This window comes from Gadus macrocephalus, chromosome 13 (genome assembly GCF_031168955.1).
Source record: "Gadus macrocephalus chromosome 13, ASM3116895v1".
NCBI lineage: Eukaryota > Metazoa > Chordata > Actinopteri > Gadiformes > Gadidae > Gadus > Gadus macrocephalus.
In genome coordinates this window covers 14,308,589-14,322,103 of record NC_082394.1, presented here as the reverse complement: position 1 = coordinate 14,322,103, position 13,515 = coordinate 14,308,589, and the positions used below count along the sequence as shown (strand labels likewise).

The 13,515-nt window shown below is 47.4% G+C and overlaps 1 protein-coding gene across 3 annotated transcripts in view; it reads left to right on the top strand.

Annotated features, from left to right (window-relative positions):
* trim62.1 (tripartite motif containing 62, tandem duplicate 1) overlaps nucleotides 1–9,394 on the top strand; it is a 28,437-nt gene extending 19,043 nt beyond the window's left edge. For all 3 annotated transcript variants that reach the window (XM_060070205.1, XM_060070204.1, XM_060070206.1), the window contains 3 exons: nucleotides 1,990–2,246; nucleotides 4,215–4,330; nucleotides 6,399–9,394. In XM_060070205.1, the coding sequence (XP_059926188.1) occupies nucleotides 1,990–2,246; nucleotides 4,215–4,330; nucleotides 6,399–6,949 (924 nt within the window). In that variant the 3' untranslated portion in view covers nucleotides 6,950–9,394. The remainder of the gene's footprint in view (nucleotides 1–1,989; nucleotides 2,247–4,214; nucleotides 4,331–6,398) is intronic.
* The last annotated feature ends 4,121 nt before the right edge of the window (nucleotides 9,395–13,515 follow it).

Here is a 13,515-nt window from a genome sequence, read left to right as displayed (position 1 = left end):
TGCAGTGTTGGTTATTCTGGCCGGCCTTGAGAGGGACTCAGTAAGGAAAACATTGACGTGCCAGTACCCCAGGGGGATTCTCTCCCCATCAGAACAGGCTGGTCTCATGGTGTCTGTGGGCAACCACCACATCCGTGGTTCCCTTGTGCAGCCTGGCCAGACAGCAAACTGTTCAGATAGACCGGCTCCTGTGTGCGACATACAGACAGACAGACGGGTACATGACCATTAGGGCTTATGCAATATAACATTTTAGTGATACGCGGTCAGATTTGGTCAGCTACTGATATTCTCTGAACCAAAACCATTGTATGGTGGTCCCATTATTGTCATCCCCTTAATGAAAGTTGACAATTTACGCACGCACACGAACGCACGCACCACCAAACCACAACCTTCTTCCTTCTATTAGCGAGCCATCAATCCTGACCCGGGGAGACAGCTGGGACAAGGGCCCCCTTACCTCCCTGGCTGCCCTGCCTGTGGAGGAAGGAGCCATTTTTATATGTCCTGGCTGTCAACGAATAAGAATATCTCCCTGCCCTCTGGGAGCTGAGCCAGGACTCCGGAGACAGGCTATTTGACAGAAATAGATGACACTTTCTCCTTTTTTTCCCCCCACCTTTTTTTATTTCTTTAGGGGTTAGTGGTGCAGAATACTAACGACACATTCGTGGCGTAGTCGCTACACCAGAGGGACACGGAAAGCCTAATCTGGAACCACTGGCACAGAACGGCCCGTTTCCTTTAGCACACCGACACATTTTAGAAACGCATCTTGAGAGCTTTTGGGCCTACATGTTGGGCTGTAGTTCATGTTCAGTCTGAACTGAAGTCGCCCGTGCCGTCATTTTAATTGAGTGGAGTCTGGTAAACAGCTTGCCCTTCTAAGCCCTCTGTCTTGTTTGGCTTCAAGACAGACGCTGATCAGATGATTAATTCCCTTTAATGTCAAGCATCCCCATTTTTTTCCTCTTTTGGCTGCAACTCAAGACTCCCTCTCAAAGGAAGTCATTGTATCTGTCTTTTGAAGTTCATAGCACCATCTCTTCATTACCCAAAACAGCTTGATCCATAACGAAACAATATTTACTTAAAAATAAACAGCTGCCCCATCTTTTTCAGTGAACAACCCTAGTTGTGTTTTTTTATTGTGTGATTGCTTTTTAATTTGGACCCACAGTTCAGGGAGTGGGGGGGGGGGGATTGACTGCAAGCGATGGACACATCAGAGTCAGCTAAATACTGAGTTGGTTCCCTTGTTTACACAGGGCCACGCTGAAAGTGAGTCTTGCCATATGGAATCAATATGATGCCGTGGAGCAGCATCTTTACATGTGCATCTTAAAACCCCTCGAGTAGCCCCATTATTGTGGTGTACAGAGGTCTACCTGCAGCCTTGATGAACGCCTCTCTCTACCCGCTCCCTCTGAATTCCCCACAAAAAGTTATTTTTGGCCTCGGCATGTTGTAATTTATTTTCCACATGTGCCTCCATAGTTGCCCACTCTGCATTCTTGTACATTACATAGCGCTGCTTTCACAATGCAGATATTTCAGTAAGGCGTACAGTTTGCAGAGCCCTATTGAGCACACACCCCCAAACCTTCTCTCTATCTCTTATCTCTTTTTTTTTTTTTTTTTTGCAAAAGACTCAGATGTTCGAAGCTCACCTACACTCTCCCTAGCCTACCCCCTTACCGCCCCACACCCCTCTCTCGCACTAATTGTACGTTGTATGTCCTGGCACTTAATGTACGCACTTATTGTCTGTTTAAAATGGTACCATTGGTACTAAGTACCATTTAAAATGGTACTTAGCATTGTGTAGCATCTTATCCTAGCTATCATTGTTGTATACAGGCAAGGGTTTAACCTAACAATTATGAGTGCTTGGCACTTGTATGTCACTTTGGATAAAAGCCTCTGCCAAATAAATGCCCTAAATGTAAAACCTCTCCCCTCTCTTTCTCTCCTCCTCCAATCCAGTCCTCGGCCAAGAGCCTGCGTGCCACCATCGGCGAGGCCTTCGAGCGCCTCCACCGCTTCCTGCGCGAGCGGCAGAAGAGCATGCTGGAGGAGCTGGAGATGGACACGGCGCGCAAGCTGGACGACATCGAGCACAAGATCCAGCGCTACAGCCAGCAGCTGCGCGACGTCAAGGAGGGCGTCCAGATCCTGCAGGAGCGCCTCCACGAGAGCGGGCGCCACGACTTCCTGGAAGGCGTGGCCACCACGTCTGAGAGGTGCGCCACCTCAACTCCCTCTGTCCAAACATGATCCGTGGTCCCCATGGTCCCTTAATACCTCTGTGTAAGAGGACATCTGTACGACTCGGAGACCTGTACGACTGAGAGGCCTGTACGACTGAGAGGCCTGTACGACTGAGAGGCCTGTACGACTGAGAGGCCTGTACGACTGAGAGGCCTGTACGACTGAGAGGCCTGTACGACTGAGAGGCCTGTACGACTGAGAGGCCTGTACGACTGAGAGGCCTGTACGACTGAGAGGCCTGTACGACTGAGAGGCCTGTACGACTGAGAGGCCTGTACGACTGAGAGGCCTGTACGACTGAGAGGCCTGTAAGACTGAGAGGCCTGTAAGACTGAGAGGCCTGTAAGACTGAGAGGCCTGTAAGACTGAGAGGCCTGTAAGACTGAGAGGCCTGTAAGACTGAGAGGCCTGTAAGACTGAGAGGCCTGTAAGACTGAGAGGCCTGTAAGACTGAGAGACCTGTGCTCAGGGACCTGTGGGCTCTGTACTCTGAGACCTGTACTCCGGGACCTGTGCTCAGAGACTTGTACTGAGCCGTTAGGCTTGTTGCAGATGTGCGTGAAGATGGCAGTCCTCCCGGAGCAATATCCACCCTTAAAATAGCCTTGATGTTACTGTGGGCCTCAGGGTAATGTCTGCTATCTTAGCCTTCAAAGGATCAGCAAGGATTTGCCTGGCTCAACGTACACAAATAAATTCTACGCTGATTAAAAAAACGAAAACAATCATTGGTTCAACAGGCAATCTATTCCTATTTTGACGTATATAATAAATAAAATGCAAGCGGATGACAGTGGAATATTAAAATGAAACATGACTACTGAAAGCATTTATGTCTAGCAATTGGCACCCTATTAACATAGACCTGCTATGCTAATAAGCTATAGTGGACTATCGACATCTCTGCTGCAGTAGGATGTAAAAGGTTTAGGTCATCAGTGTGACGCTGCAGTTGCGGCAGGAGAATCCTCCTTCCTCAAAAGAGGCCCACTGACATTTTGAAGAAGGTGCGCAGATGAGCAACAGCCTGGGCTGATCCTTGGATCGGTTGTTAACCCACCTAGACTGGGATTTTTCAGGCGGTGTTCAATTAAAATGGCTTCCTATCTTTTAGAAAGCTCTGTGGTGGATTGCGGAATAGCCATTGTTTTTCCCTTTTTAAAAGCGACCGGTGTGATGGAATTGGCAGTGGAAAAGGTGATATTATTGGTTTAAACAATGATATATTAATCCTGCCGGCACGGCACAGATTTAAGAGGTTAAGAAATATTGATTTAGATTTTAGGTATAAAATCACTAAACTGTAGTTTCTGTTGAAACTGCATAATAACGATTACTCTCTACATTCAATAAAATCTCCACATTCCTGTCACAGTGGGTTTTAAATCACATTTCAGGTAGGCATTGAGGTAAAAGCCAAACAAGCACACAGGGAGCCGTGAGTCATTCTTATTCATAAAAGACTCCATTGATGTTCACCTCAAGCTCCTACCGCCGTACAAAACATCTGCACAACACTGCTTCACACAATTCTAGCTGTGCCTAGTGATCAGCTGCCTCGGCTGCCGCTGTACGTTTTTAGAAGCCCATCCTTTCGTCCTATTAGTTGCTCTGAGGACTCTTAACCACCTGCCTCCCCACTATCTACGTGGGCTCCCGTGGGAGCATGTGATGGGATTCATGTCAGGGGGAGCTGATGGTGTAATCACAGTTCTCCTCCCATCCTCCCCACCCATAATAATCTCCCCTCGCTGTCGGAGGGAGGATCAGGCCAGATGCAGCGTGGCTCAGAGAGGCGGAGGGAGAGAGAGAGACTGAGGGAGAGAGGGACTGAGGAAGGGATTTAGCTACAGGGAAGGCTGCTGTGGTAAACAGCATCTGGAGAAGTCGGGCTGAGTTGTGTGGAGAATGACATTGAGGCGTGTTTCTTTCTGTCTTAGGATCAAGGGGAAGATCCACGAGACCAACCTGACGTACGAAGACTTCCCCACGTCCAAGTACATGGGGCCCTTGCAGTACACGATATGGAAGTCCTTGTTCCAGGACATCTCTCCAGGTATAGGATGACTGCACCCGCCGCAACACTACCGTACACGAGTCCGGCAAACGCATTAGCTGTGGAATGTGGTGTGGAAGGGCTGACAGACAAGGATGTCGCACAAGGGGAAAAGATATGGAAGCGCACACCAGCAGAAGCCTACATTGGATTGGGATGAAGTATTTTTGTGTGGCATGAAGTAATCCTGGCTTGTATTAAAATTTCAGAGACGCTTTTGAGCTCTCACTCACACAATTGTGATGAGAAATGGCATCGGGCCCAGCATGGCCCAATGCAGTGAAGGGAGAGATGACTTTCTCTGTGTGGCGGAGTCTCTCTCTCTCGCTCTCTCTCTCTCGCCCCCCTCAATCAATTGGCCCCTGTGTAGCCCAGGGCCAGCCGGGGGTGAGACGGCCCGGCTTCAGGGCCTCCCCTGCCTGGCTGCCAAATGGAACAATTGGTTCCGATCCATCAGCCGACGCTGCCAGGGAGACGAGACAAAGGCATTCCTCCCATCATGCCTCTCCGTGATGGGTCTTGGCGGATCACTGTCAATGCTCAGGCCGCTGCCACACATGCAGCATTAACGGCAAGAAAAAACAACCACTGGCGTCGGATGCAGTGGTTGTTTTTTGGCAAGTGTGCTCCTGCTGTGCACACTTGTGTACGTGTGAAACAAAGAGGCACTCAGGAGAATGAAACTGTAATGAGTGGAACGTAAGGCACACCGGTCGTGTCATTGGCCCCGGGAGACGTTGTCCTGCTCCCTGGCTGGCGGCCAGACTACCAACCTCACCCCGCCTGCTGCCGTCGGACTCCCATTTCTGCCTGCTCATGGAGATGAAGGGGAAGTGGACCTCCAGGGAAAGGCCTCTCTTGTTCCAAATCATTCCTCAGTCCATTGTATTTCCAGGAACGTGTGTGTGTGTGTGTGTGTGAAACGGGTCTCTATTGTTTTGCATGACCTGAGGCCAAACCTCCACAGAAGTGGGGGGTGGTAGTGTAGGCTTGCTTGTTGATGGCAGGTAGACCCCCCCCCCCCCCCCCATCACCTAGCATGACATGTCTCCCCCACCCGTCTCCATCCCTGGCTCTCTGCACCGGTCGGGATACCTGGACGCGATGCAGCAGCACCGGGCCCTCGGACAGGAGGGCACTCCTGTGTTGCTGGATGTTGGGTCATGCATAATGAAGGGGTGAAAGTACATGCATGCACTGACATCCGAGAGTACGTTAAGAGCTGCTTATAGCCGTGCACACACTCACACAAAAGTGATTCTCTTGTGTCAATTTCCTGGAACAGGAGAGGCTGGTCGGCAGGGCGTGTCCCACTATTAAGCCATCACTCATCACTCACCCCAGGCCAAGACTGGCCATGTGCTCCTCCTGCTGGCTGCTGTACACTAAACCTATTAACCCTGCTTCCCTCCCCCATCTCCCTCTCATCAGCTCCCCTGGAATAACATCTTCCTCAGTGGGAGTGCTACACCGTTGGATGTAGAGGCAGAGACAGGAAGTGTACAGATGTGAATTCAATCATGTCATTTCTGTCCCAGGACCCAAAACAAATATGCTGTTGCTCTATCCTTTTTTTTTTTTATGTATTTTTATTTTGTTACCACTCCGTCATGTACACTTTTGACTTGCAACCTGATAACATTTTTTATGTTTTTGTTTATGAGGTGCAACGTCTTGCCAGCAGCATCTATGCTATCTATATCTATATCTGCTTCATCTGTCAGGAGACGTTATCTTGCAACAGACACAGAGCATTTGCTTATCCGACACACAAGGACCGGAATCACAAGTACTAACTGCATTCTGAGGACAATATACCAGCGCTTCTCCGCTCCTACCAGCATTTCTTACACAGTGAAAAGAAACAGACATTGGAAACATGTAGAAATAGTTTGCTAACAAGACAAGACGCATGCATGCTGCTCGCATAGCCCCTCATGAACACAAACGTACGATCACATTCAGTACATTTTCAGGCCTTACCTTTTGAACACCACTCTTTTTAACCCCGGATCCGCCCCCCCGCGGTATCCAGGCTAAATGCTCCTCTCACCCCTCCCCCGCTCAGTGCCGGCGGCGTTGACCCTGGACCCCATCACGGCCCACCAGCGGCTCATCCTGTCGGACGACTGCACCATCGTGGCCTACGGCAACCTCCACCCGCAGCCACTGCAGGACTCGCCGCGGCGCTTCGACGTGGAGGTGTCGGTGCTGGGCGCCGAGGGCTTCGCCGGCGGCGTGCACTACTGGGAGGTGATGGTGTCGGAGAAGACCCAGTGGATGATGGGCGTGTGCGGCGAGACGGTCAGCCGCAAGGGCAGCATCCAGATCCAGCCCAGCCGCGGCTTCTACTGCATCGTCATGCACGACGGCAACCAGTACAGCGCCTGCACGGAGCCCTGGACGCGGCTCAACGTCAAGGCCAAGCTGGAGAAGGTGGGCGTGTACCTGGACTGCGGCAAGGGCCTGCTGGTGTTCTACAACGCCGACGACATGTCGTGGCTGTACACGTACCGGGAGAAGTTCCCCGCCAAGGTGTTCCCCTACTTCAGCCCGGGCCAGAGCCACGCCAACGGCAAGAACGTGCAGCCGCTGCGCATCAACACTGTGCGCCTTTAAGGGCCACGCACGCACGCACGCACGCAGACGGTCTCGCGCACACACACACACGCACGCACACACATCAACGCGCACATGCATACATGCCTGCGAGAGCGCCCGTGCTGATGATCCGCTCTGCCAAAAGAGTTGGTTGTGTCGCCAATGGAATTTTCAGGAAAATCTGTTAAAAAAATTAAGAAATATGTAGAGGTAAAAGAAGTGATTTAAAATAAATAGTTTAAACAGGGTGTGTAAAGAAGTGTGTTTGGTTTTGGTGTTGGTTTGTTTTTCGCGTAGTGCTGCTTTTAATGACGTCGTTGTTTCCTGGGACCTTTAGGAATTTCCCATGCCTACACTTACGGCTGGGCTGTAATTACGAAGCAGGGGGCACCACTGAAGGTGGGAGGGGGGGCTAGACCAATGAAAGGTCTGCTGTCTTTGTTCAAAGCCCAGCTTGAGCAGTCAGTCCCCTGTGTCTTGCTCCTCCAGTCTGGCTCCTGGCTGGAGAGACCCGGGCTGTCTACCTGCCACCTCCAGGCCTAAGGACTCCGGGGTCTTCTCTTCGTCTCTGTGCTGTGCAGTGGGCTTTAGCTGTGTCCGTGGAACGTGTCCAACCGGCAACTTTTTATCCTCCTCTTCCCAAGGCTTTTTTTTGTAGCCACAGTTCCAGCGAGTCAACGTATGCTTGACAAAACCTGTCGGCACTTTACTTCTGCCTGCGTATACCGTAAATTATTATGTTTTACCAAAACAACGAAAAATGATGTCACTTGTTCACGGTATCCCAAGCCTTTTGCTACGACCACCTCGATGTGCAGTAGTTGTTAGTGACATGCGTGACGGTTACTGCTACAAGTGTATGTTCTTTGTGTTCACCAATGGTGATCCGTGTCAGATTTTAAGAAGAAAAGACAAGTTGAATGAACTGAACTGAAATGTCCTTAAATAGATTTCTCACTTTCTAACCTTTTCTTTCTGTTTTTTTTTTGTTTTTGCTCCCCACATCGTCTACTCGTGTGTGTAGTTTGTGTGAGTGTGTTTCAAGGGAGCAAAGTGGTCAAGAACTACGCTGCTATTTTGGGATGTGGAAATTAGGTGTTGCATGTCTGTCAACATAGTATTTATCCAAGATATATGATTTTCCTTGTGAGTAACCTATTGATTAGTTATCGGTTCAGGTATGATTGGGTTCCTCATGAAGTACCCCTGTATCTCTTTGAATCGATGTAGAACTCAAGTACATTCCAGCCTGTTTAACCTGCTTCCCAATGTGGTCTATTTATGATTTGTGATGGGGCTGTTATCATTAGTAATACTGAAGCACTCAGTAGTTGGCCATCCAAAACTGCAATTGCTAACAAAAGTGAAATTGTACTCGTTATTCAAAGTTTGTGAATTGAGACCAGCAAATTCAGCCGAACCTTGTTTGTTCCATGCAGCATAGGTGGCTGGATAATTGATTAAAACTGCAGAGTCCGGCTGTCATTGGCATCTACATGACTGTGTGTTGCATACAAAAAAAGTGTGACTAAATATGACATCTTTCTGAGGCTTTGTTTATATCTCACTGCTTGGCCTTCATGCCAAAAGAGATCTGTTGTTCACAAGCCTTTCAAAAGTGTGTGTGTGCGTGTGCGTGTGCGCGTGTGCGTTGGGGGGGGTTCTGATATTTGGGGAGGATGGGTCAAACATGGCCAGGAATCGAAACTCCTACCAGCCTTGGCTGCCTGCACTTGATTTAAAACAAGCAAGTCCCTAGTTGTCTTCCTCACATTTACCTGCACTAGCTGAAAGTATGTTGGAAAGAGAAAAGCATTCTGTTTGAGCAGGCCTGTCAACACAGATTTAGACCAGAAGAATTCCTCACCTTACCACTGCGTTTCTATGTCTGTGTTTTCTCATTGCCATGCGATGCCCTGTTTATTTGTATTTGTTGTATGCTGTGTTAATGGGACTTAATCATGATATGACTGGTCTGATGGTTTGCATTTGTGTTCAAACATGCTGGTATAATTAATGAAACGAGATGGCAAAATAATATTTAACATAATTGGTATTAATTAGTATCAGACAGATGAGACAATCGGTGATGTATTCAAAATGTCCTTGCTTCGTTCTTCCTTCCTATTTTTTTTACAATGTCCTGTGTGTAAAGATGGATCACATATATCTGTTATCATGCAAATCGAATTGAATACTAGTTATTTGCATTCATACGTGTCACATGGTATGTAGGCCATCTCTCCTGGTACTTGACCTATTAGCGGATGTTTCTGTACAATTTGCATAAAATATATGAGATTAGTGTGTGAGGATGAGGTGGGGTGATGGCCGACGACGATGAAATTAAAACTGGATGACTGCAAAGATTGTGTTTGGATGATGGTCGCAGTGCACCCATTGCCGTCAGGGGTTTGTGTGACATGTTTTAATGTTCTACAATAAATTACTGCGAAAACCAAACGTGTGTGTGTGAGAGACTCCTAGGACGCAGGACAAATAGCTTTTTTCGTTGGGTGTTTTCTCTGAACGTGTCAATCATTTATCCATTTCCACGCCATTGGTTATCAGAATCCATTTTGTTTTAATTAATTTTCTACTCATTTTAATTTTTACATTAGGTGGTGGCTAGAGTGACTCGTGTTAAACCCATTAGCACTGAGGTATAAAGAGGCTGTGAAAATCACCGTCACAAAATTCGGGAGAATGATCGATGGGTTAACTTCAGACCAATTAGACACGATCCATTTTTAATTGGGAAATGCGTCGAAGATAAAGCATGTGATCCCTGCAAAAGCTCAGGTCATACGTCCAAATCATGTGCACTACAGAAGTTGGACACTAGAGGCTTGAGTAAGAACGCCTCGCCCATAACATAAAAGTCTGCTTCAAGTGACACACTCTGTGCTATTTAATAACAGGAACACACTTGAGTTACCGCTGGAAGCCTGAAGACAGGCGGCCTTTGCTATGTTCAAGATGCATCGAACACCACCCTCACTCGTCGTTTTGATCCGGGTGCTTTTCTCCGTTTTCTCCCCGCGCTCTGCTGTAATTGACAAGCGCCGTTGCTACGGAATTCCCCCAAGCGCGCGCGCGCGCGCACACACACACACACACACACACACACACACACACACACACACACACACACACACACACACACACACACACACACACACACACACACACACACACACACACACACACACACACACACACACACACACACACACACACACACACACACACACACACACACACACACACACACACACTGCCCGAACGCGTTGACGCCGAAGTTTTGCGGCGCAGCAAATCAAGTTTTGCGGCGCAGCTAAAGTAGTTTTGCAGCGCGGGAAGTTTCGCGGCACGGCAAGTTTTGCCCGCTGTGCTTCTGAATTCATTCACAACCATGGCCGACATTACGAGCATTGCATGTCTTTACCTGTTGTGGAAGAGGGAGAGACGTCGGAATGCCCGTCATTTATGGGTTCATGAGACCATTCGGAGCCTGGAAGCCTGGTGCTGCCTGGCACCCAACTGGGTTTTGTTTGGGGTTGTTATTCTAGCCCTTTAGCATACTCATAGTTTAGTTTAACTGTAACACAACTACACTACAGAATGCTGATTTGTGGGGTTTTTCGAGTTACTAAATAAATGTAAACGGTAGTTTACATTTATGTCACTCCAAGGGGGTAACTCTGATTGGCTGTTACGGCATGTCACTCAGTGGCAACGCCTCAGTGGCAACGCTGTTGAACGCTGATTGGCTGTCATCACGCGTTTGCTGCCGAAAAGTTGAAATATTTCAACTCGAGCAGCATTTGACGCGCCACAAAATACGTGAACGCGCCCGCCGCCCGTGCCCGGCAGCGGGCACGGGCATGCCGCGCTGCAAATCAGATTTTGCCGCGCCGCAAATCAAATTTTGCTGCCGGTTTTCTCGGCAGCAAGTGCTGCGACAGCAAAGCAGCAACGCGTCTCTACATTCACTTTGAATGGGATCGTGCCGCGCGTCAACTTTTTGCATCTTTTGGTGTGAACGCAGGAAAATGTGTCCCTCATGAGGCAGGAATGTAAGCTGTACTAAGTTATATGTGGTTATGAATATGAAACCAATTTAGTCTATTTTTAATATTAGTTTATTGTCTGTGGATTAATGGGAAGTTATGCAAATGACATGTGTGCGTCCTTTATTCAACAAAGTGTCTAAGATATGTAGGAAAAAACACCCTATTCGTGTAATTAATGTCAACTCGTTGAAATAAGTGTAAGAAGCAGGCCACTTATCCGTTATTATACACAGGGATTAATTCAGTGCAATTTGAAGGTAAATAATGGACTATGTGCCTACTTGATTCTGAAATGAAGTGTAAAATTCCTGCACCAAATACTAATATCTTGCCAAAAATAATAAAGTGCCTTCATTTAGCTTAGAATCCAGACAGACCGTACAAAGGCATGTCACTTTATCTTTCTTCTGACGACCTTTCGATGTCACAATGGTGGAAGAATTTAAATAGGCCTAATGTTTAACCAAACGTTGTGCCGCTAATGCCTTGGTTGGTGCTTTTAGAAGTCTTGCTCAAACTTGGCTTTTTAGATGTGGTTGGAGTTAGGGTTGCCAACCGTCCCGTAAAATACGGAATCGTCCCTTATTTGGCAATTAAATGTTGCGTCCCGTATTGAACCAATACGGGACGCAATTTGTTCCGTATTTCCATAAATGTCCAATACACATGTCTGTCACACACACAAATACTAAATCTAACAATAATGATCAAAACAAAACACAGGGAATACTACGGTCAGCAAAATTGTCGCGGCGGGATCTACGCAAGACCGGTCATCTGTGTGTCTGCGCATGCGTGTGGTGGTCACGGTTGCCTAGCGACAGACACCACACACCGGCGCTGCTCACAAAACCTGCGCCTTTTAAAAATGTCCGCTACACCCGATACTCCACCACGTCCTCAAAAGCGTAAACGCTTGCAGAAGTACGGACGTGAGTGGGAAGACGCACATCCTTGGCTGGACAGCGTCAGTGGAGATGTTTACAAGGCAAGTTGTTAAATATGTCGGCAAGTGTTTTCAGTGGCGCACGGTGGGCTGTCTGACATCAGACAGCATGCAACAGGACAGCATGCAACCTTCTTCTCTGCAATAATATCCTCTCTCTCTTTGAGGAAGTTGTAAAGAAGCTGGAGAGTGATGAAACCACCTGTGTTGAGTTATATTCCATCATGGAAAACTTCAAGCAAAAGCTCACACAGAGACGAGATTAACAGTTCTATGGCTACTTAACTAAATTGAAGCTGCAGCGTCTCCATCCACTTGATGCTGACATGGCAAGGGCAGATTTTACTGCATTCCTCAACACAGCACTCTCATGTGTTGAGAAATGGTTCAACTTTTCTGAAGACTACTGGTTGTTCTCACTGCAACCTCTCTCTCTGCACCATGGCACCATGACCTTTACTGACATTGAGAGGGTGACCACCAAGCTCAACCTCATCCATAAAGTCAACATGGATGAACTTTATGATGAATGCTCCACAGCAAAACCCATTCTGAAGAGGCTCAAAGAAGATGCTGAAGATGAATGGAAGTCCAAAGGTGTGGCTGCCAGGTGGGTGGCTCTCTTTCGAGTAGCTGACCTGCCAAACATGCTGTCTATCACCAGACACATCCTGAGCATCCCAGCATCCACTGGATGTGTGGAAAGGATCTTCTCCAGAATGGCCAACAAATGGAGTGACTGCAGGAACAGGTGCTCCACAGAGCTCATGAGAAGTGAGCTCCTGATCACTCTCAACTTTGAGCAGTCCTGTTCAGAGTTTTACAACAGCGCTTTGAAAGACAAAGAGTTACTCAGTGCTGCAAGGAGTAACAAGAAGTACACCTGCAAAAGAAGTAACAGTTTTGAGGGGAGGAGTAATGTTGAGGGAAGGAGTAATCTTTTGCACTTTCTTTTTTTACATAAGTTTATAAGTGTTTTTGTTGTTTATTTGTACTGGTTTTTTTTGTAAAATTTTTCAAAGAGAGTCCCTATAGTTATGCACTTAAAAAGTAACATGAAGTTCTCCGTTTATTTAGTTTATATTTTAAAAGTTCATTGCTGCACACGCCACACAGAGATTTCATTCAAGATTTAATTGACTGCACTTTATAAGAGAATGTTATGTGGTAATAAAGCATTTCAAGATTTAAGTATGACTAATTCCTTTCTTGATCAACCCTTTACTAAAAACACCAGCACAAAATAAAACATACCACTGCTGCGGGCGCCCCGCCCCACAGGAGTCGGGCCCGTGGTGGGCGTCCCTTATTTTAATTTCTGAAAGTTGGCAACCCTAGTTGGAGTATATGTCTGTACATGTTTGTACAGTCATACTCCCCCCCTCCTATTTCACCCGAAACATTTCTCTATTACAGGTCCTAATTGAGCCAACGTTTTTGATGATGTATAATTGTCGGGAGGTCTAGGTCTGGACATGTTACTGTATAAGGGTGCCCTCTAGTGGTAGTCTTTTAAAACAGTCCCTTTGTGTGGACATTGTATAAGAGAGTGTGCCACTGGG